At 43.9% G+C, this 25,322-nt stretch overlaps 1 protein-coding gene across 1 annotated transcript in view; it reads left to right on the forward strand.

Moving 5' to 3' along the window:
* Positions 1–25,322, forward strand: part of GCM1 (glial cells missing transcription factor 1) — a 100,637-nt gene that overhangs the window by 67,278 nt on the left and 8,037 nt on the right. Inside the window, exon 6 of the mRNA XM_029595717.1 lies at positions 10,413–10,541. Coding sequence (XP_029451577.1) covers positions 10,413–10,541 — 129 coding nt within the window. The remainder of the gene's footprint in view (positions 1–10,412; positions 10,542–25,322) is intronic.

Genomic DNA, 25,322 nt, shown 5'->3' on the forward strand with positions numbered 1-25,322 from the left:
AGTATAACTGCACTTAAGCATAAAAACAGGAACTGTGTGTTGTCCAACAAGAAAAGAGCATCTTTTTTTTTACGCTTAAGTGCAGTTATACTATTTTGGGGACTTTATTTAGTATATTTGTATTGATTTCTGTTGAGTTCATAAACGGGACTCTTTACCCTGTTGATTTTGTATTTATTTATTTATTGAAAATACTTATATTTTGCCTCTAGAACCCCGGCATGCCTGTATCTATGTGAAGCATATTTCCAATATTTCTAAGAGCAGTATATTCATTCAGTAACTATTGCACTATATTCTTTGAGTTTATTTGCATTAGAAACACATGAGATTCTACAACACAGATAGCAAAAGAAGTTCAACAAACCAAAGAAAATTTATATTACAAATCCCCATTTGTTAGCTGCATAGCACAGGGAAAGGAAGAATCAAAAATCAAAGGGAGAAATAAAAGAAATATCATATTAGAAACAGGCCTAGCATGGACTCTGCTGCTTCTTCAAAAAAGATCCTCTAACTAGATCTAAGTGTATACTGACGAGCATGTTCACTGACTCTTGGATTCTAAAAAGAACTGCAGCTATTCAGGAGAAAAGAAAAGAAAACAATAAATGTTTTATATCTGATAATACATTTACAAGGATATCTAAGAACACAAGGGCAACCTATTGCAATAGCCCTTTGTCTTAAAGCAAGAAAAACATTTTCTTCTCTCTTGAGCCGTACAGCTAGATCAGGAAAAAATCCTTTCAACCTGACCATAAAATGGAGCGTTCATATTTCTAAAATACATTCTCATAACTTTAACTCTTGCTTTACAAGAAAAGAAACAAAGTGCACTGCTCAATTATCTCAGGACCAGAATTCTCTAAATCTGTCAAATTAATATCAGAAGAAACTTGAGTAGCAACATTCTGTGACAATGTAATATGAGCAGTCGCAGGAAGAAGATCATATTGACTGAAGGTATTTGGTTAGGTGTGAGCTGAAGAACTTCCAGAAAAATTTTTTCTTAAAGGTAGAAAATGGGGATTCCCCTATCACCATAGGAAAGTTAAAAAAAAAAACCATAAATTCAAGTGTCTAGATTTGAATTTTTAGAAAAGCATTCTCCTAGAAAGAGCATCCGATCCCTTACAGTATTAAAGTTGAAGGCTTGAATATTCTCAGTATCGTCCTTCATAGATGAAATTTTGCTGTTATTTGCAACCAGTTGTTCTTCATGTTTGATTACCAAAGGTTCAAGGTTACTATCCATACGATCCGTCTTAGAAGTACAGTCCTTTAAGGACTTCCTGAATCCTACCAGTAATTCCCACAGAGTCTATCAACAGCACTGCTGGTTTAGTTGGAACAGGGAGAGACACTCAGAGAAGCAAAACACTCCAATCGAGGTGCATCAGATGAAATAATTCCCAGAATAGCTTCCAGCCCTTCTCTACCTTCAAGAGGAAGCAAACTCCGGGACAAACTTGTTCCCCCCTCAGTTTTCCTGTCTTTGGAGAACTGACCTCCGGCAATCCCTCATTTAAAAGAATATTGAGGTGCAGGCCGCTTGACCTGGTCCTTCTTTCAGGGGAACATGACTTTCAATCTGCTAAACATTCTGGTTCCCAATTCACACTGGCATCTGCCTTCTGTTCAAAGGAAATCCACAGGTAGTGCGATTTCAGCAAATTTCAGACTCTAAATTTTGCAGTTCTCCTTGCATAGTAGTTGTGTCCACCCCCACTTCTGGCTCCCTGCAGCTCTCACTGGCTCAGATAATTTTATTTGTTTTTATTTGATTTATATTCCACTTTTCGCATTTTTTTTCAGCGCTTCAAAGTGGATTACATTCAGGTACTGTAGGTATTTCCCTATCCCCAGAGGGCTTACAATCTAAGATATGAACTCACTCCTCATTGGATGAGAATCCTTGCAATGTTTTATCCGTTCCTAGGATTGGATGAGGACCCACAAAGGTTGTAGCATGCTGACTGGATCCCAACCAGGAAGCTTTCCAAATGGGGATTAACTGTAGATGTGCTGGATGAATTCAATGTCTACCCCTTTCCACCCTTTGGATCCAAAGAAAGCTGAACAGGGACACAGCACACTATAGCCACACAGAAATTGTGAGTTCAGGAAAGGATAAATTCCACAGAAAAATCTTGTGTAAAAAGCACAGAAAAACATTTGCCCCCAAGGGCTGAATTTAAGGATATGCAAAAGTCTCACGGTAGTTTGGGGTAAAGGATGAATTATTTGAAAATTGTAAAAGAAAAGGAAGTAGCAGACTTTTTTTTTTTACTCTAAATTTTGCCGTTCCTTAAATCTGACCTTTTATATGCCAGAAAGGCCAGAGTAGGCCCCTGGAAGATATTTGTTCTGATATGTCAATTCGCTTTCTGCTGATGGCATACCCAGAGGAAGACTTGGGCCCTTTATTATCACTGTTTATGTGCTGCTACCTCTGGCGGTAATAATATTTCTGCTTCAGAATACCCTGGTGCCATATATTAACCTGCTTTTTTCTCCTCAAATTAACCACAGTTCATGGTGAACTTTCTAAGTTTATTCAAATGGTATTACATTTTGCTCCTTGGCCACCTCTGTTTTCCACTACATATTTATCTGGGAGTTATACACTAGGTCTTAAGGCCTGGATGAAGGCCCGGTGTAATGTGTGTCACTTTTCAAATCTATTATTTTTTGGGAAAAAATGATGATACTTTCATTTGGCTTCTCAGCTGATACATGTTTCAGTGAGCCACCAATTAGTGTAAATATATATTTATAACAGTTTGCAAGTCTAAGCTACAAGCTGTACTAGCTCAATAAATTGTAGAAATGGGAACTACCCCTAAAGTGGTATTTATTTCCTCCAGAATAGACAGGCTCAGAGGTCACATGACACATGGCTGAAATTTAATCAGATATTCTTGCAGTTTCTAATTGTTTCTCAAGTAAAGTGGCTGGTGCTTTTTAAAATGTACAAATGCAAATGAGGGTTTTGTGAGATAATATATGTCAGGTTTAGTTAGATGGAAACCATACTAGAACGTGTTACTGCTGTTAGAGCAAAAGGACGACTGGTTTTAAAAATAAAAATAGGTCCTGACCTTGCAAGTGTGCTGAACATCTGTGGACCATATTCTCTGATAGGCATAGTCCAGGGTAGCAGCCTTCATGAGGCATGTGTGAGCCCAAGCAGGAAGAAGTGGCCTAATGGGTAGAGTGACGTCTCCCAATTGGTGTTCTGCAGCTGAAGCGCAAAATGTGTCACAAACTTTTCTTCCAATAACAGAAAGAGCTAAGGCTGACCTGAGCTGCCACCATTGCCACCGCTTCCAACATGGCAAAGTCTTCATTATATCTCTCCCCCCACCCATCCTGGATTGCAGGATGTCCTCCTACTGGCAGGAGGAGTCAGTGAGCAGATCTCATCTGCTGCTACTACTTCTGCTTCCTCCTCTGCCAGCTTTCTTCTGCAATTAAAGCTACATCAGCTCCTGTAGCCTCACGAGACCAGCCGGCCCCACACAGCTCCAACTGCAGATGGAAGCTGGCAGAGAAAAAAGGAGCAGCCGTAGGCAAGCTCTGCTCACTGACATCTGCTCATTGCGGGATAGAGGGAGAAGGAACAGATTGTGCCAGATGGTGTGAAGGGAGGGATAGGTGAATGCCCCATAGGGGTGGTGGGGAGTTAAGCTGACGATGCCAAGGGAACAGCAGGAGAGAGCAGGGACGTGAAGGTAATGACGCCAAGGGAGTTCGGGGAGAGGGAAGATCATAGAGAGAGAAGGGAGTGTAATGATGCCAGGTGTGTGAGGAGAAAGGGAAGAAAGAAAATGATGATACCAGGAGGAGGGGAGAAGAGGGTCTGGGATGATGCCGGGGATGGGAGGAGAGGTAAGGGAAGAGAAGAAGACGACGCCAGGGTATGGGGAAGAGAGAAGGAAAGAGAAGATAATGAAGTCAGGGGCAGGAGAGAGGGGGAAATGATGATGGAGGGGGGAGGAGTGTGAGAAGAGAATGTTAAGAACATAAGAACATAAGAAATTGCCATGCTGGGTCAGACCAAGGGTCCATCAAGCCCAGCATCCTGTTTCCAACAGAGGCCAAAACCAGGCCACAAGAACCTGGCAGTTACCCAAACACTAAGAAGATCGCATGCTACTGATGAAATTAATAGCAGTGGCTGTTCCCTAAGTAAAATTGATTAATAGCCATTAATGGACTTCTCCTCCAAGAACTTATCCAAACCTTTTTTGAACCCAGCTACACTAACTGCACTAACCACATCCTCTGGCAACAAATTCCAGAGCTTTATTGTGCGTTGAGTGAAAAAGAATTTTCTCCGATTAGTCTTAAATGTGCTACTTGCTAACTTCATGGAATGCCCCCTAGTCCTTCTATTATTCGAAAGTGAAAATAACCGAGTCACATCTACTCGTTCAAGACCTCTCATGATCTTAAAGACCTCTATCATATCCCCCCTCAGCCGTCTCTTCTCCAAGCTGAACAGCCCTAATCTCTTCAGCCTTTCCTCATAGGGAAGCTGTTCCATCCCCTCTATCACTTTGGTTGCCCTTCTCTGTACCTTCTCCATCGCAACTATATCTTTTTTGAGATGCGGCGACCAGAATTGTACACAGTATTCAAGGTGTGGTCTCACCATGGAACGATATAGAGGCATTATGACATTTTCCGTTCTATTAACCATTCCCTTCCTAATAATTCCTAACATTCTATTTGCTTTTTTGACTGCTGCAGCACACTGAGCTGACGATTTTAAAGTTGCCAGAGGATGGTAGAGAGGGAACAGAAAAGCATGATGCCAGAGGAGAGAGGGAAGGGAAGGGAAGGTGATGATGCTGGGGAAGTGAGGAGAAAGAGGAGATAAGAGAATGTGATGATGCCAGAGGGTAGGGGGAAATGGAAGGAAAGGTGATGATGGTGGAGTTCGGGGAGGAAGAAAGAGCAGAGAAGGCTTTCATGCCAGGAATGAGGGGAGAGGGAAGGTGATGATGCTATGGGGGTGAGAGGAGGGGGAAGGGACGAGGATGAGGATGATGCCAGTGGGTGAAGAGAGAAGGAAGGGAAGAAAAGGTATTGATGCCAGAAGGGTGGGCGGAGAAGTAAAGGAAGGGAAAAGAAGAAAAGAGCTGATGATACCCAGGGAGTGGAGGGAGAGGGAACGGAAAAGGATGAGGATAATGCCAGGGGGTGGAGGGAGAGGGAGTGGAAAGGAAGAAAAGATGCCAGGGGGCAGGGGGGCTAGGGAAGGGAAGGGAAAGAAGAAAGATACGGTGATGATTTTGGGGAGTGGAGAGAGTGGGAAAGGAAGAGAAGGAGATGATGCCAGGCTGCTATGGGGAGAGGGAAGGGAAAGGAAGAGAAGTTAATGCTGGGAATTGAGTGGTGATGCAAGAGAAGAGGTGACTATGCCAGAAAGAGTAGGGGGAGGAGGGAAAGGAAGATAATTATAGCAGTGGGGTGGAGAGAGAAAGTGATGGTGTGCAAGGTCAAAGCTTTGCTCTTCTTTCAGGCTTTTGAATTAAATATGCGGAGGTCCATATTCAGGTAAACATTACTCGTGCATTACCTCTGTTCATGATAAACGTTATACAAACAATACAGAGGAGACAAGGCCACATACAAAGCCCGACCCGGGGCCTGTTCCGGAAGCCTCGGCCACGCCCCCGGAACGCCCCCTGGCCGGCAACACGCCCCGCGACACGCCCCCCGGAACGCCTCGAACATCGGCCCGCCCACCCGACATGCCCCCCTAGCGAAGCCCCGGGACTTACGCACGTCCCGGGGCTTGTGCGCGCCACCGAACCTATGCAAAATAGGCTCGGCGCGCACAGGGGGGTTTTAAAAGGGTTACGCGCGTACCTTATGCGTGTAACCCTTTTAAAATCCGGCCCCAAGGTTTTTTCAGATTAAGTGCCCAAATATTAATTTAAAGTATATCAAAAGTTACACCTTTGTGGCGAACTGCTATGTTAAACAAAAACAATCAAGAGCTACCGCTCTGTCGCTCTGCAATTCAATAAACCTTTGAATGAATAATATGTGTGTTGTGAATTAATTTTAATAAAGTAAATGCCTACACTGGCTGTGGTGAAAACATTTTTTTCATGTGTGTAAATTTTTTTAAAAAATGTTTTAAGGAGTCAGAGAAAGGTTTCATACATAGTGTAGGTGCCCCGCACCTCCGTAAGGTGAGCTTATAATCATCAACCTTCCTCCTCCTCCTCGGTAGACTTTTAATAATTATTTTTTGAAAATTTTCTATATGAACTTGTGTTGTCCCTAGCAACACATGAAGAACTCTTCCGTGGCAATGCTATTTTTAAATGCGTGACCGCAAAGGTTACTCCCTTGTGCTCAATGAGAATGTCAATAAAAGGTAAAAAACAGACTTCCCGGATTTAGGTTGGTGTGTCCATCTTCTTGTACGTTATCCCAACATGTTTCAGACGAAAATGCCTTTCCTCAGGGGGTTAGATGTTTCCCAAAACCAACTTCACGGAGTCTGCAGCCCTCTCCTCGACGCTTTCTCCAAAGCAATAAACGTTGTGCCACATGGCGATCTGTCTCTATCGATCGCCGGGAAGGATAGCCTTGCAAGTGAACTGACTCCTTATATATATGACTACTGGGACTGAAAGTGACCAATGAAGTGCTTCAGCGTTGCAGCACGATTGATGACGTGGCAATCGGACCTGCTGGAGAACTCTAAAGGTTAGTAATACGGTACGCGGACCTGAAAGGAGCACTCTGAGCTGTCAAAATGGTAAACAACGGAGTCCCGCCTCCAAACCTTAAAAACCAAACTGTTTTTTTGAATGAGAGCGAAATAATAAGCATAATCACTATGCCTTGTTGATCCTTTACAAAAGAGTATTGAAATTAAGCTCTTCATTCATACCTCGAGGTACGGAAGTTTTTAATGTAAAGATCCAGAAGGCTTCTTGTGTATTGAGTGACGATCGTATATCCCCACCACATGGTGAGGGGTTGATTTTCTCAATAATCGTCCATTTTAAATCCAAAATGTTATGACCAGAATCCACTAGGTGTTGAACCATGGGTGCGGTGAGTTTCAATGTAGTGAACCGTGATTTGTGTTCACCGAGTCTTACTCGAATCGGTCTAGTTGTGCGTCCGATGTACAACTTGGGACATGTGCAAATAATCGCATACACAACATTATAAGACTGGCAATCAGTGTTACTCTTCCTCCAAATCTTATATCCTGAGGACGGAACTTCCCATAGAACACCTGTGATGGTCTGTGCACACCAGGAACAATGGCCACACATCAAAGCCATCTATCTGAGCGTGCACAGTCTGGTCTCGGATGTTTTTCCCCCGTGACATGGCAAATGTCGGTGGTTCCAAAAAAATGTCATGCATGGACAGTATATGCCAATGTCTGTAAATAGCTGCCTTTATTGTACTTGCTGCCGTGGATTGTTGCAGAACGCAAGTTAACCGGGTTTCCTCCTTATGGGGTTTATATTGTAACAATATAAACCCCATAAGGAGGAAACCCGGTTAACTTGCGTTCTGCAACAATCCACGGCAGCAAGTACAATAAAGGCAGCTATTTACAGACATTGGCATATACTGTCCATGCATGACATTTTTTTGGAACCACCGACATTTGCCATGTCACGGGGGAAAAACATCCGAGACCAGACTGTGCACGCTCAGATAGATGGCTTTGATAGTGGGGACCCTATAGTGGGTCATCAAATGTGTGGCCATTGTTCCTGGTGTGCACAGACCATCACAGGTGTTCTATGGGAAGTTCCGTCCTCAGGATATAAGATTTGGAGGAAGAGTAACACTGATTGCCAGTCTTATAATGTTGTGTATGCGATTATTTGCACATGTCCCAAGTTGTACATCGGACGCACAACTAGACCGATTCGAGTAAGACTCGGTGAACACAAATCACGGTTCACTACATTGAAACTCACCGCACCCATGGTTCAACACCTAGTGGATTCTGGTCATAACATTTTGGATTTAAAATGGACGATTATTGAGAAAATCAACCCCTCACCACGTGGTGGGGATATCCGATCGTCACTCAATACACGAGAAGCCTTCTGGATCTTTACATTAAAAACTTCCGTACCTCGAGGTATGAATGAAGAGCTTAATTTCAATACTCTTTTGTAAAGGATCAACAAGGCATAGTGATTATGCTTATTATTTCGCTCTCATTCAAAAAAACAGTTTGGTTTTTAAGGTTTGGAGGCGGGACTCCGTTGTTTACCATTTTGACAGCTCAGAGTGCTCCTTTCAGGTCCGCGTACCGTATTACTAACCTTTAGAGTTCTCCAGCAGGTCCGATTGCCACGTCATCAATCGTGCTGCAACGCTGAAGCACTTCATTGGTCACTTTCAGTCCCAGTAGTCATATATATAAGGAGTCAGTTCACTTGCAAGGCTATCCTTCCCGGCGATCGATAGAGACAGATCGCCATGTGGCACAACGTTTATTGCTTTGGAGAAAGCGTCGAGGAGAGGGCTGCAGACTCCGTGAAGTTGGTTTTGGGAAACATCTAACCCCCTGAGGAAAGGCATTTTCGTCTGAAACATGTTGGGATAACGTACAAGAAGATGGACACACCATCCTAAATCCGGGAAGTCTGTTTTTTACCTTTTATTGACATTCTCATTGAGCACAAGGGAGTAACCTTTGCGGTCACGCATTTAAAAATAGCATTGCCACGGAAGAGTTCTTCATGTGTTGCTAGGGACAACACAAGTTCATATAGAAAATTTTCAAAAAATAATTATTAAAAGTCTACCGAGGAGGAGGAGGAAGGTTGATGATTATAAGCTCACCTTACGGAGGTGCGGGGCACCTACACTATGTATGAAACCTTTCTCTGACTCCTTAAAACATTTTTTTAAAAAATTTACACACATGAAAAAAATGTTTTCACCACAGACAGTGTAGACATTTACTTTATTAAAATTAATTCACAACACACATATTATTCATTCAAATATTAATTTAGCCAGCTAACATCTAAGTTAGCTGGCTAAGTGCTTTTGAATATGGACCACATGATGCTTGTTATGGAGCTTTTTAAATGTCCTTCCTGGTTTAAGATATATACTTATAGGTGAAGAGTATTATTTTGTTTATGTAATGTGTATAATAATTGTTAAAGTAATCGTCAGAACAAACATTTTAGTTAACTGGAATATAATTATTGTAAGAAGAAGAATAATGATGTGAACCTGCAGCACGAAAAAGGTTGAGAACCACTGAGTTAGAGCAATGGGCTGAGAACCAGGGACACCAGGGTTCAAATCCCACTTTTCCTAATGAAATCCCTTGTGACCTTCATTTCCCATTGCCTCAGGTACCCATTGAGACTGTGAGCTCTTTGGGACAGGGACGTACTGTTGCTGAATTCCAAAAGTGCAAGACACTACCATGAACATTATTTGGAAAGGCAAGCTACTTGAGAGAGACTTATCCTAAGTAAAGCTGTGCAAGTAGCCGAAAGGTCAATGTAACAAATATTTTAACAAGGAACCAAAATTGAACTGAATGAGTCAACTTTTGAAAGATTATGTTGTTAGGAAATACTTTGCCACCTTCTGCACAGCAAATTTCGCAAGATTTTAAAATTTTATTGTGGCTGTTCAGACTTGTGGTGGTGTTTTGTCAAATTTATACTTTAAAGATAACTTCAAAAGAGCTCCATGGTGTAGCAGCGGCTGGCATGCTTTGCTCAATTTAGGATTCAAACTATTTGTGCAACCTTAATACACTGCTAAAGTTTTGTACGAATTATTCAAACAAATCAATAGTGAAGTTTAAGGTCATAACTGCAGGTCATAGTTACATATAAATATTTTTTAAATAAGAAGTTATACTCCATTGGCTATAAAATTAATTCAATATCACTAACGAGTTTTAAATGGATTATTTTAATGGCAGTGCCGTGTGCTGCTATGCGGGGAGACTCTGGTTAAATTCTGAAGCCCAGCTTGTGTTTCTTCTAGCCAACCAGGTTCACAAACCCTGGATGGAGGGAAAGCCAGACAATGGTGACACCTAGTGACCATCAGAGCGTACACATGCCAGACTCCAGAGAGCTACTGCCTGCAGGGCCCTGAGTACTGTTGTTGCAATGCTTGGGCTAGATGGGAGGAGAGAGAGGATTACAAATTCGGGAAACCACTCGATCATCATAAACAAAGGCTCATGGAGCTTTTGTACGAGGGGGGCTGTTTCTGATTGAGCTGGAAGCCTAAAAGAAAAAAAAGAGTAGGAGGAAACTGCCTCCAAAAAAAATGATCATATTAGTCTTAAGTATTATTGTCAGATTGTGTGTGTTTTTGCATCTGATTCTGTCTCCTTGATTTTTTATTTTTTTTTTAAGACCAAAGGTGTTCATGATCATCCAAAACCAGAAACAAAACTAGAAGCAGAAAACAGAAAATCTGTGCATAAAAAAAGAACAGCTATTATAGCTGCCTCTCTAGGACCCAAACGAAGTAGAGACAATGAGGTAGGATTTTTTTAAATTCCTTAATTTTCCTTTACAGGTCTTCAGAGGCATTGAGAGACTGGTGTACTCAAAATAAAAAAAAAAATGTTGCATTTGATTGTTCGTTGAAATATGTGTCCTTATACTTTCAATAACTATTCACTCAGGTGTCCAAGACAAAGGAGAAAATCAGTTTGATGGCCTAAAACAGTGGTTCTCAACCCGGTCCTCAGGATTCACCTAGCCAGTCAGGTTTTCAGGATATCCAGAATGAATATGCATGAGATAGATATGGATGCACTGCATCCACTGCATGCAAATCTATATCATGTACATTTATTGTAGATTTGTTGAAAACCTAACTGCTAGATGTGTCCCAAGGACTGGGTTGAGAACCACTGGCCTAAAAGTTTCAGTTTAATTATTTTAACTGCTGTATATCTCTATATTTCCTGGATAGACATATCCAGTCCTGGAGTGCAACAAACAGATATCCACAATGAAATAAGCATATAGGAGTAGATTTTAAAAACTACGCCCGCGGGTACTTTTGTTCGCACGACCAGCGCAAACAAAAGTACACCGGATTTTAATAGATATGCGCATAACTGGGCGTATCTTTTAAAATCCGAGGTCGGCGCGCGAAAGGCTGCGCAAAATCTACAGCCTGCGCGCCCCGAGCCGCGCAGCCTGCCTCCGTTCCCTCCAAGGCCGCTCCGAAATTGGAGCAGCCTTGGAAGGAACTTTCCTTCCACCCCCCCCCCCCCCCGCACCTTCCCCTCCCTAACCCACCACCCCCTACCTTTGTTGGAAAAGTTACGCCTGCCTGAGGCAGGCGTAACTTGCGAGTGCTGGCCGGCGAGCGATTCCTGGCCCAGGAGCAGTTTCGGAGGCCTCGGTCATGCCCCCGGATGACGCGCTGCCCCGACACGCCCCCGACATGCCCCCGCAGGAAAGCCCCAGGACTTACACACGTGCCGGGGCTTGGGCGCACCGCCGAGCCTATTCAAAATAGGGCTCGGCGCGGGCAGGGGGAGCTTGGGGCAGGTTTTCGGGGGGTACGCCCGTATCTTACATGCGTACCCCTTTGAAAATCTGCCCCATAGAATATTTGCGTGCACTCCTCCTTTGTATGCAAATATACCTCATGCATATTCATTATGGATATCCTAAAAACCAGACTTGTTTGTGGTACTCCAGGATCAGAGTGCGCTACCCCTGCAAGTTCAAATTAAAACACTCTATCCGAAAAGATCAACCTAAAAACAGGAGTCCCACAGGGGTCAGCACTATCTGCTACGCTGTTCAATATATACCTACTGCCATTATGCCATCTCCTCGCAGGTCTTGGAATCATACACTACATTTACGCTGATGACATCCAGTTAATCCTACCAATTGATGAAACTATTGAAAAAACATTAGGCTTGGCCATGATGTATCTGGACATAATAAAACATCTACTAAACCAAATGGAGCTGATAATCAACATTGACAAAACCGAATTTATACACTTAGAAAGGAAAAGTCTGAATATCACACAAACTCCAATATTTATCAATAACAGCAAACAAATTGACTTAACCAAGAAAGTGCGCAATCTCGGAGTAATTATTGACAATGAACTAAACCTCAAACAACATATATCTCTAAAGGTAAAAGAAGGATATGCTAAACTCATGATACTCAGAAAACTTAAGCCATTAGTATCCCTGCCAAACTTTCACACTGTTCTTCAATCTCTGATATTTGCCAGCACAGACTACTGCAATGCTTTGCTACTAGGCCTACCCAATACTACAATAAGACCACTGCAGATTTTACAAAATGCTGCAGCTAGAATTCTCACTGGAAAAAGCAAAAGAGATCACATATCCAATACACTTGCCGCTCTACATTGGCTACCTATAGAACAAAGAATACAATTCAAAGCACTGTGCTTAATACACAAACTCATCCACGACGAAAAAGCAGAATGGCTGAACACAGCACTTAAAGTACACGTCCCACACAGAAATCTAAGATCAGCAAACAGAGCACTTCTACCCATTCCATCTGTAAAAACAGCAAGACTCACCCAGGTGAGGGAACGCGCATTATCTCTAGCCGGACCCACATTATGGAACTCCATGCCCCTTGACCTCAGACTACAGAGCAATCATAAATTTTTCAAAACGCAACTCAAAACCTGGCTTTTCAAGCAAGCCTTCAAGAAGGAGAACGAAGCAGGCAATTAAATAAATTAAATTAATGAATTAAAGATAAGCGACATAAAGCACCCAATGACTATATTCCAGCTCCTAATGGAATTAGTTCAACCTATTTTTAACTATAGTCAACCTTCAGGATGAATCTCTACTTAACACTCATCCACAAGTAATGTCTTTTGATATAAACTCTTGTTTGTTACCGAATTCTAATGGCACCACCCATGTAAATTATGAGCTATATTTTCCTTTGATATAGGTGCCCTATTGTAAACCGTTATGATGGTGAATAACTTAATGACGGTATATAAAAACTTTTAAATAAATAAATAATAAATAGTGGAAACCCCCCCCCCCCAAATAAATCAGGGCTTCCCAAACCTGTCCTGGGGATCCCACAGACAGGTTTTCAGGATATCCACAATGAATATGAATGAGATAAATTTGCATATCATGGAGAATCAGTATATGCAAATTTATCTCATGCATATTCACTGTGGATATCCTGAAAACCCGACTGGCTGTGGGATCCTCAGGACAGGTTTTGGAAGCTCTGAAAGTAAATAGATTGCAATCGAAAGTTAGATCTTGGCTCTGTACAGATTGAAGGGTATCCTATCACTTTTCTCCTATATCCTCTCCCTTACAGATACCATCATCAAAGGAATGGATGCTGGTAACTCCTATCTCATTGCCATGCTAGATATTTCCGCCGCTTTCGATACCGTAAATCATAACATCCTCATTAACACCCTCATTAACATAGGAATCTCAGGTACTGCTCTTTCATGGATAAAGTCCTTCCTCCAAAACCGTACTTACACAGTCCTCACCGACAACTTTACATCCCCCCCTGTTAATCTCGACTGTGGCGTTCCCCAAGGATCCTCCCTCTCTTCCACCCTATTTAATATCTATATGCTCCCTCTTACAAACCTCCTCTCCAACCTTGGGATTACACACTTCATCTATGCGGATGATGTGCAAATCCTCATCCCCTTCACTAACTCTGTACTCACTGCACTCCAAAACTGGAGCACCATCCTCACCTCCATAAACCAGCTCCTCACTGACATGCACCTAGCCCTCAATCCGCAAAAAACTGAACTCCTCCTCATCTCCTCTAAACATGCATCCATACCCATTCCCTCCACTCCCCACCCCCCCAACTTCCTCTCTGACACAAGAAACCTCGGTGTTATCCTTGATAATCAACTAACCTTCAAACCATATATCAAATCTATCCTCAGCAGCTGCTATTTCAAACTCCAAACTCTCAAAAAACTCAAACCCCTTCTCTACTTCTCTGATTTTCGTACTATACTCCAATCTATAATTTTTTCAAAAATTGATTACTGTAACGCTCTTCTACTTGGACTCCCTGCTACCCACATCAAACCCCTACAACTCCTTCAAAACGCCACTGCACGCATCCTCACTAATGCCAACAAGAAAGACCACATCACTCCCACCCTCATTGATCTTCACTGGCTCCCCATACACTCACGAATCATTTACAAGACCCTCACCCTCATCCACAAAAGTATTACTAACGAACACTACAATTGGATAAACCCACCTTTCCTCCCTCGTACCTCCACAAGACCCACCCGTTCCTCCCTCCGTGGAACTCTTATTCCTCCTTCCATAAAATCCACAAGACTCATCTCCACCACCAATAGAGCTCTTTCCCTCGCAGGCCCCTCCCTTTGGAACGCTATGCCTCTTGACCTTCGTACCGAAACCTCCACATCCACTTTCAAAAAGAAACTCAAAACCTGGCTCTTCCGCCAAGCATACCCCCAATCAGCTTCCTCACCTTCCAATAACCTTACCCGTCCATCTTCTCTCACTAACACCCCCCACCAGGACCTACACCCCACTTCTACCCCCTCAAACTAATTAAGGAACTACAAACCTCTCACTTAACTTCCTGCTTTTAAAACATGTTACTTAGTACAAGTCACACTTATCACCTCACCCCAATGACTTTTGTTTTCACGTCTATACAACTTTGTATAAAACCATTATACATATCAATTTATTGCTTGAATCCCTTGTACATATCTTATCCCCTTGTGTCTGTTTTCACCCTCCCCCCGCCCCCCCCCCTTTGTCATGACTACCCCTACCCCTCCCTCCCTAAGTTATTTAGTTTCTTGCTCTGTTACTGCATTAGTTTCTTGCTCTGTTACTGCATTTATGTTACATACTGTTACTTGTAAAGGCTTCTGCCTATATATCTTATGGTTGTAAGTTACTTGTAAACCGGCACGATGTGGAAACGGCTGTCGGTATATAAAATTAATTAAATAAATAAAAATAAATAATAAAATAAATATCCTATCACTTTTCTCTGCTCCTAGTTGTTCTTTTCCCTGTTTTATTGTAACTGTAATTGTTTTCGTTCAGCACCTGTTATTTATTTCTTTTACTGTAACTTTTATCACTCCCCCTGTTTATTGTAAACCGGCATGACGTGATACTCTCACGAATGCCGGTATAGGAAAAACTAAAATAAATAAATAAATAAATAAATGTTTACCAGCACTCAGCAGGGCTGCATTTACATTTTGGGTTCCCATAGGCAGCAGGGCAGTGGGAAGGGGGAGTTCCCTTTCCCTCACCTCCCATCCCTGAACTAATCATAGAGTATGGTGTAGGGGGGATTGACTCCCATCCCATCCCCTTTAAAGACACCAGAACTACTAGAGGGAGGGAAGGATAGTGGGGCGAGGGACCCCAAATTGCTCCTATCTAGAGCCTCCTCTCTGCTTCCTCCCCGACACCTCATGCAGTGTTTTCCAAGCCTCTCCTGCAGGCACACCTAACCAGTCAGGTTTTCAGGATTACCACAACGAATGTGCATGAGATAGATTTGCATACTTTAGAGTCTCAGGGTATGGAAATCTATCTCATGCATATTCGTTGTGGCAACCCTGAAATCCTGGCTAGATGTGCCTTCAGGGGACGATTGGGAAACACTGACCTAAAGCTTGGTGTCCTGATCCTGGCAGCAGCAGCAACTTTAAAAATTAAGTTCAGCACGGGATCCCCAACTGCCCATCTCACGCTCAAGGCTCTGTAGCAGCCCTGCGCCTTCTCCTGCACGGGCTTCCTGTTACTTCCCCAAATTCCTAAACTGACTCTAAGCCAGCAAGTGCAGAAATATATTTTTTAGAAAAGTCCTACTTTTTTAGCCCCATTGTTCTCTCTGTGTATATCCCTTCCCTCAGATGGCACGCCTGGCTTGATGAAAGTTAATGTATGCCGCATGGGGCACTCTTGTTGTATGTGTAACCCCCTCCCTTTACAAGGGGGTCACCTTCAGAGATGCTGAGCACACAACAAATGGGTGCAGCCTGTGGAAAAAGGCACAGATTGCAGCTATAGGGGTACGATTCACCTGTAAGGCCCAGGAAATCAGAGAACAAAAACAGTCCCCATCAAATGTTGTGTTCCAAACTGGGGCATAGCTGTTTGGGGGGGGGGAGCATAGGGTCCTGTGTCCCCTCGCTTTTGGCTCAGATACCCACCCCTAGCAGCAGGGTCATGCCCCATCTGAGTCAGCCCCTGACAAGTGCAGCAGTTAGAGGGTCTGGAGGCACCGGAATCACTGCTAGTCCATGATCCCCTGTGCCTTTAACTTGAACAGGAAACACAGCTACCCTTAGGCTAGACATGTAAAAGTTTGAGGCCATCAAATCTTTGTTTACTTTTGGCAGATCATTTTTTATATCCTCCCCCACTTCATCTCAACTCCTTGGTTCAGGAGCATCTGGGCTTTGTGAAAGGCTGGAAGCCTATTTACTGAATTGCTGGTCAGCAATCTGAGACCTTAACCCTAGAACAAGGATAGCCAACCTTTCACCCACCAAGAGCCAAGAAATCGGGATGCACAATCCCAAAGAGCCTCATGTTTACAAAAGATGAAGGGCGTGTATCTCTCCCTCTCTGTCTTTTCTCCTTGTTTCCATAGTCTCTCTCTGTCAGTTCCATTCTGTTGCCAGACGTTTCTCTCAATTCCCCCACCAGTCTTTCTCAATCCCCCAACCCTACCTCACCAGTCTCTCTGTTTTAATTTCATTCTATTCCCATTCGTCTCTCTCTTATTCCTCCCACAAGTTTTTCACACTCTCTCCACCCTGTCCCCCAAATCTTTCAGTCATCTCATCCTGTTCCCACATGTCTCTCTCTCAGTTCCCCACCCTGTTGAAATGAGTCTCTCAATTACACCACCTATCTCTCTCGCAATCCCATCCTGTCCCCCAATTTCTCAGTCACACTAGGCTCAGTCCTCCCACTCTGTCCCCATCTGTATCTGACCAGCATCTTCTTCTTTCTCTCCCCCTATAATATGCCCAAGGTCTATCTGTCTGTCTGTCTGTCTGTCTCTCTCTCTCTTATCCCCATCAGTCTCTCTCAATCAGCCCCACCATAATATACCTCAGATACCACAAGAACAATGACAGGGTCTCAGTAGCTCCAATATTAACACCTCCCTCCTTAGCTCTTTTGTCGCCCCTTCTTACCCTCTGTCTACCTCCAGTATTTCCCCTAACCCCACTCTCTCTTTCTCTCTGATATCTCACATCCAGTGCATTCCCTGGCTGTCTCACATCCACCCCCTTTTGCACGACACTCCTGTATGTCTCTGAAATCCTTTCCCCTCTGATCACCATTCCTAGCTCTCTCACTCCTCCACCCCATCACACCTCTAGTTTCCCGGCGGGACCATTAGGAGGACTAGACGGCCGCTTAGGGTGCTGGAAGTGGGCAGGGCACCGTAGTCTGATGTGAGGGTGGCATTTTTGAAAGAGGCAACCGAGGGTGGAGCGGCATGGAGCCGGGAAAGGTTGCGATATGAACAGAGCTCTGGAGGTTCATGGTGTGCAAACTGTGGGGTTCGGAGAATGAGAGATCATATGATGCTGGAACATCATTGCCATCTAGGGTGGCTTCAGACCCTTGCTGCCCCTGAACCATCATCCTTCTTGCTCTGTTGCCACTTTCCCACTTCACCCCCTCTGAAAGTGGAAGGGAGAGTGAGAGAGAGACAATTACCTATGATTGTCACCTATCCTCATCCTCCCTTCCCTTTCAGCACCTCTGGCTCTCTCACACCCACATCACTAACTTTGCCCCACCCTAATGCCATTTCTGGTTTTTCACCCTGCCCCCTCCCCAATCTCAACTGCTGACTTTCTTGCATACATACCTCCCCCCAGCTTTCTCGCACCCATCTACTGTCTTTTACCTCTCTTTTGAATCCTTTCTACACCCATCCCTGGCTCTCTTATGCCACCTGCATTCCTCCCCCCACATGATTCTCATACAACACTCTATCCTGACCTTCTCTTTCTCCCTCCGTTTTCCTCAACCAAGCCCTGCTGCCCTCACGACTGTTGCAGAACCTGTGACAGCATGGACTTCGAGGAGGAATAAGATGCCAGACTGTCTAATTTCATTGCTGACTTCAGGGAGGTGGGGAAGGAACCAACATTCACATCCCCTCCCCCCCCTCCCTCCATCTTCCCCACAACATAAGCTCCTAATTTTCTGGTTCCCTCTAACTCTTGCAACATTCACCTGTTGTCATGTCACTGTCCTCAGAAGTATTCACCCCCTCTTGCACCGCTTCTCCTTCAAGCATTCACTTCATGCATTGCTCTCCCAAGTATTAATCAATTACATTCACCCCTTCTCCCGTCACCGTTTTCAGCATTCACCGCCTTTCCCGTGCCGCGGATTATTCTGCTTTGATTGGAGCTTTGGGTGACTGCCTCCTCCCCTCTGCTGTCAGCTGAATCCCAAGACATGGGAGCACATTCAGCTACTGCGTCTTGAACTGTATACACTCCAGCCCTTCCCCTCCAGACAGCAGACCAGAAAAAGAGCCCTTTACTCCAAGCAGCAAGAGGGGTGGAAGGCTGGACAGGATGGTGGTCAGGAGCAGGGAGATAACTGGCCCCACCTCACCCATTCCTGTCCTCCACTGTTGCTGATTGCAGAGGGGGATGGGAGAGAAAAGGGGTAAGTAGTAGAGCAGGGATAAGCAGACAAACCCCTCTGATCCCTGCTCCAGCTCCTCCCTTCTGTCTCTGCAGCACCCAGCAGCACTTTTAGGTCAGGAGAGGTAGGGGGACGCTGGGGCAGAATGGCTCTGTTCTGTTCTATTGTGTGTACTTCCCTCCGTCCTCTGCAGTGCTGCTCAGATGAGGGGTGGCCAGGAGGGCAAGAGCCACATTTTGCACATGAAAGAGCTGAATCACAGGTTGGCCACCCCTGTCCTAGTATATGGCAGCTGCTTTAACCACAGTGAGAGAATGAGAAACAGCAGAGAAAGTTAGATCATGGAGACAGTGAAGAGACAAAGGGGTAGATTTTAAAAAATAGCGCGATCGCGTACTTTTGTTCGCACACCAGGCGCAAACAAAAGTATGCTGGATTTTATAAGATACACGCGTATCTTATAAAATCCGGGATCTGTGCGCGCAAGGCTGCCGATTTTGGGCAGCCTGCGCGCGCCGAGCCACGCAGCCTGCCTCCGTTCCCTCCGAGGCTGCTCCGAAATCGGAGCAGCCTCGGAGGGAACTTTCTTTCACCCTCCCCTCACCTTCCCCTCCCTAACCCACCCCCCAGCCCTATCTAAAACCCCCCCCTACCTTTATCCATGGATTTACGCCTGCCGGAGGCAGACGTAAATCCGCGCACGCCAGCGGGCTGCTGGCGCGCCAAGACCCGACCCGGGGGCTGTTCCGGAGTGCGCGGTCACGCCCCCGGAACACCCCCGGGCCGAAACCATGCCCCGGGGCCCGTCCCCAAAACGCCGCATCACGCCCCCAACACGCCCCCTTAAAAAAGCCCCGGGACTTATGCGTGTCCCGGGGCTCTGCGCGTGCCGGCGGCCTATGCAAAATAGGCACGCCGGCGCGCAAGGGCCCTGCTCGCGTAAATCCGGTAGGATTTACGCGAGCAGGGCATTTAAAATCCGCCCGATAGAATACAGAGTGTTGCCAGGAATTAAAAGAGTTTTATAGCTACTGCCTTGTTGACCCACATAGGATGGGACAAGGGATAGGGCAGGGGCAGGGCAAGGGACTGGCCATAATGCCCATCCATGTGAACCTTGGCCCCTCCATCCCCCCAAACAAAAAAAAAATCTGCTCTGGGTATGCCCCTGGTTCCAAATAAAAAATAATTTACTAGAGGTAAAAAAGAAATAAGTCCAGCATGAACAGAAAAATAAAGACAGTCCAAATTACTAAATTTGAAATAAAGACAGTACCAAATAAAGACAGTACCAAATTACCCAGCTACGCCTCGAGACATGCGCCAAGAAATTCAGACACAATCTCAAAACATGGCTGTTCACCCGAGTCTACACATGAGCCCCCTTGTTCTATTGTCACCCCCCCTACCTCGCTCCTTCCGCCCTCTTCCTCCCGCCCTCTCATATGTATATAACCTAAACTTTTTGTATATAACTAAACGTTTTGTATTTAACTGTATATTGCATTTAATAACTGTTCTGTAAATATACCCGATTTCTCCTACCCCATATATTGCATTTAATAATTGTACTGTAAATATACCCAGTTTCTCCTACCCCTATTTTACTATACATTGCATCTAATGATTATACTGTAAACTTTCTGGACTCTTTAATTCCTCCCTCCCCCCCACCCTACCCTCTGTAATATTATTAGTTACATTGTGAAGCCCTGTTGGCTAATTATTTGTTCGATGGAAACCGATGTGATGTTTTCTTAACGAATGTCGGTATACAAAAAACTGTAAGTAAATAAATAAATAAATCCACTGTAGTTCTTGTGATGTAGCAGATACAAAAATAGATCAAACTTAATCCCAACAGTCAATGACAAATCCTCAGACCCACTGATTACTGAGGTAGAACTCAAGGGATCCTCTTTATTTCTTTTCAAAGTGTCTTCGCCTCTAGAAACTCTTGGAATCCAGGAATATCCTCTTCCTCCTCACCAGAATGATAACACTGTACCTGATGAGCGTCCCAGCTCCTTGGCAAGGCCTCTCATTTTCCTTCTCACTTGGAGTACAGTAACCCCTCCAAGGATCCTCTTCCACTTGAGATGTGCAAAAGAGAGGAAAATCGCCCTCTCCCTTCCTGGATCCCCTCAAGAGCTACAGCGCTCTTTAACATCAAACTCCTCAAAGTTTCCCCACTAACGACTCACTGAGTCACCATTTATAGGCCTCTTCATGCCCCACCGTGTCCCTCTTAAGAAACTGCTAATCTCTGGGAACCTCTCATTGCTGGATTATACCTAATAATTGTCTATGGCAAAACCATAACTCCCCAACATCTGGAATGTTCAAGTTCTCTGCTAGATACTTTCATGGTTATTGTTTCTGTCTTTTATCTTTTCTGGCTGTGCAGTTCCTACCCAGCTGGGTACTGGTGTATGTAATAAAAGTTGGTTAATATCTGCTAAACTCCACCTTCACCCCTTGGGGACTGTTGTTAGAAACAGATGATATTCAGGTCATGGAAGCGTGGCGAAGCTCCTGGCAAGAGTCTAATGGGAGGCTAAATGTATTGTTTGAGGCAATCTCATGGTGAATGGATTTTAACTTATTGAAATTGAAAGGAAATAAGACAGAGATCTTATGGATGGGAGGCTCTCCTTGAAAAGCCTGGGAATTATTTTGGACTCTAAACTGACATTTGAACAACAGGTGCAAGCAGTTTTAGAAAAGGCTTTTGCACTATGCCCTAAAACTCATGTATAGCTGGAGCATCTCATTGCACAAGGCCTGTTATAGCCACACCCATTGTACCAGTGCTAAAGCAAAATGGAGATGTGTGCATCTGTGGCATTTATAAGTGTACTGATAACAGGCTCTTAAAAATCACCTTCATCCCATGGCTGCTGTTAACTAAATACTTGACACATTTGCTGAAGGGAACATCTTTGCAAAACTTGACTTTGCACACCCTACCAGCAATTGATTGTAGATGAAGAAGCCAGATATTCATTACTCATTGAGGAGCTTTCTAAACTAAACTTCTCCAATTTGGAATTTCTATCACATCAGGCATCTTTCAATGCATCACAGAAACATTATTGGCTGTAATTCCAGATGTTGCACCATATTTTGTTAACATCTTGGACATGGGAGCATCAGAGGATGAATTCACTGGGCAACGTAGGGAAATCCTACTCTGATTTGAGAAGTCAGGCACTCACGTGAATAAAGACTACTAGTATTACATTTTTTAACTATTGCATTGATGCTTCAGGAATCCATCCAGTGGAAGAAAAAATAAAATCAATCAATAATGGCCCTGAACTGATGAGCTGAGTGCTTTTATGTGAATGCTCAACTTCTATCATATGTTTCTTCTACAAAGGGCAACACTCGCTGAACCACTGCACAGTCTTCTCCGTAAAGAAGTGCCATGGAAATGGACCCACCATCATGTGCATAGAGGCACTAATTGCCTACTATTCTTGAACCTTGTTATCTGAATGGAATTCTGCTTAGATTGATGGAGAGGTGCTCATTTTAGTAACTGGGATTATAAAGCTCTACAACTCCATATACAGCAAAGCTTTTAAAATCTGTACTATTGGCCACATTCTCCAAATACAAGCCTATACCCCTTGTCTTGTCATCACGATGCAATGTTGGAGCATCATGCTGAGTGCCTATGACTATACATTGGTGTGCAAGCCTAGCAATGCAATTGGCCATACTGATATCTTGAGCCACTTACTGCTACAGAATTTGTTGTTCCACTTCTCGTCAAAGTTTTGATGCTAGAAACTCTTCCTGGTGCTTCCTTCAAGGCTGCACAGATAGCTAGACTGACTGAAAAGAATCCTATCCTGGTCTGTGCCCAGAACTGACTATGGAGTGAATAGTCAATTGGTAAACTACATGAGGAGTTCACACCATTTCCAAGCAGGTAGCATGAACTGTCCGTCCATAAGGGATCTCCCCTTTAGGCAAACGATATTGTTATTCCAAGTAATGGTCATCAAGTCATTCTAACGACTATAAGTGCAATTAAGTCTTTGCTGGTCAAATTTCAAAAGTATAATTTTAATTCTCAATAGGGCAACTCCTCTTAGTAAACGCAAGGTTACATAGCAATTCCCCCAACACGGACCGTGTTTCGCCCATCCGGCTGCTTCGGGGGGGGGGGGGGGCAATTTTTTACAACAAAACCATCTGTGTTGTGGACATTCTTTGATACAGGGCGCTCCTGTATCAAAATAAAGAATGTCCACAACACAGATGGTTTTGTTGTAAAAAATTGCTCCCCCGAAGCAGCCGGACAGGCAAAACACGGTCCGTGTTGGGGGAATTGCTATGTAACCTTGCGTTTACTAAGAGGAGTTGCCGTATTGAGAATTAATTAATTGCACTTATATTCGTTGTACTATAGTTGCTGAGTACAAGAATCGCTCCATTGTGCGATTGGACATCAAGTCATTCTAGCTACATATCCTGCATTGTACATATGAAGGCACTGGCCAAGAGCTACATCTGGTGGCCTGGGATATATATTGACATAGAAAGGATTGTCAAGGAATGAGACATGCCAAATATCTAGAGAGAACCTGACTAAAACACCCACTTGCCCTTGGGAAGTGATGCGGCGGTTACTACCCTTAACTGAAAAGCCTGATACTACACTTCTGATATAACTCTAACATTGCTCTCTGCTTCAACAGCAGGGGTGAAAGGAAATTGGGCTCAAACAGTAACCAACAAGAGCCCTGATCTTGGCGGTCTGAGTTACTGATAAGTATGGGAAACTGATAACTATGGGAGCTTTCTGGGCAGACTGGATGGGCCATTAGGTCCTTTACTGCCATCACTTCTATGTTTCTGTGTTAAGAAACCATGGTCAAGGATTCCCATTTCAAGGGAAGAACTTCCTTGTTGTGAAATATTCTTATTCGAGGTGGCTTGAGATGATCACAGCATGTTCACAACAATTGGAGCACTTTGACAGCTGATTGCAACCCATGGTTTACCAAACACAATCATGTCTTACAGTGGTTTTGTTTTCACATCTGATGTCTTTAAGGACTTTTGCAAAGAAATCTCATTAGGGCTATCATCTTTGTACCTCACTGACCACAGGCAAATGGCCTGGCAGAGCAGATGATGCAGTGAATAAAAGATGCATTAAAGAGAATCCCTGAAGGAGATTGGCCTACTAGGCTTGCCCAGTTCCTCATCTAGCAACATATCATGCCTTATCCAACTACAGGGATCAGTCTGGCAGAACTGCTTATGGGACTCTCCTTGAGGACAAGCTTAGACCATTTCAAGCTGAACCTCACTGCAGAATTACAGCTCAAGCAGGAACAGGAGCTAGAATCCTCTCTGGGCTCATCCTCCATGTACTCATTTACACTGCAAGATCCTATGTTTGGTAGAGATTATGGGGTTGGACCAAAGAGAGTCCCTGCTTTCCTTAAGATCACTGGACTGCTCTCATACAAGGTTCAGACCAGATCTGGCATTACTACCTCAATCAACTGAGAGATCACTCATCCTCAAACACTGGAGTGCCTCATGAAATTATGGAAATTCTTAATACTCAGCAAATTGTTAGCCCAGAGGCACTGATTCCTCCTTTAGTTCCGGGCATGCTCATCCTGCCAGAGCCACCACTGTGGGAAAACTAAGACTGATATATAGCCTGTAGAACCACCAGCTGAGCATGGGAGCTTCTAGAGACCTTGGCACAATTGTGGGCAGCCCCTGCAACTAGACGATTATGTCACTTGGGGTGGGGAGGGGGTGTTATGTATACAAAGGGAGCACTCTAGTTGTATGGAAAGTTCAACTTTGGTGCCAGAAACTCCCTTGTTTTTGTTCCTGTCATTTATATTTTCTAGCTGAGCTGGTATATATATAATAAAAACTGGTTAATAGCTGCGGGCTCAACCTAATATTTGCATAGCAATTTAATTGCAGTTTCCTGGGTTTTGGATTGTAATTTTGGGCCTTTTAGTGAGATTTGCTATCGACCCAATATTCTGCAATAGCCTGAAACTATGCATCTTTAAACATTCATTAGCCTTATAAAAGTATTAAGTATCTCTACCCAGCTATTTTTTTTCAGTAATTTTTATGGTTACAGCATGCAGATTTGAAATGAACAAGTTATTTACTACAGAATCTTGAAAAAAACTTTGCAAACATAATCCTCCAGCAGCCTCTGACACAAACATCTACCCTGTAACATTCCTGTGGTAGCCAATCTAGATAATGTATTTTGCCCCAGGACTCAAAGGCATTCACCAAGAACTAGGTATTGAGTTCAAATCTCTCATAGAAACATAAACTATGACAGTAGAGGAGGATTGTAAGGCCCCTCTAGTCTGCCCATTTTACTTCCTACTGCTGTGCCATAGACTCAAGCTTATCTGAGGCTTTTCCTTCACTTCTTTGCATATGGGGATCTTCTGTGCTTATGTCATGCTTTATTAAGAACATAAGAACATAAGAAATTGCCATGCTGGGTCATAGCAAGGGTCCATCAAGCCCAGCATCCCGTTTCCAACAGAGGCCAAACCAGGCCACAAGA

This window comes from Rhinatrema bivittatum, chromosome 3 (assembly GCF_901001135.1).
Source record: "Rhinatrema bivittatum chromosome 3, aRhiBiv1.1, whole genome shotgun sequence".
Lineage (NCBI taxonomy): Eukaryota > Metazoa > Chordata > Amphibia > Gymnophiona > Rhinatrematidae > Rhinatrema > Rhinatrema bivittatum.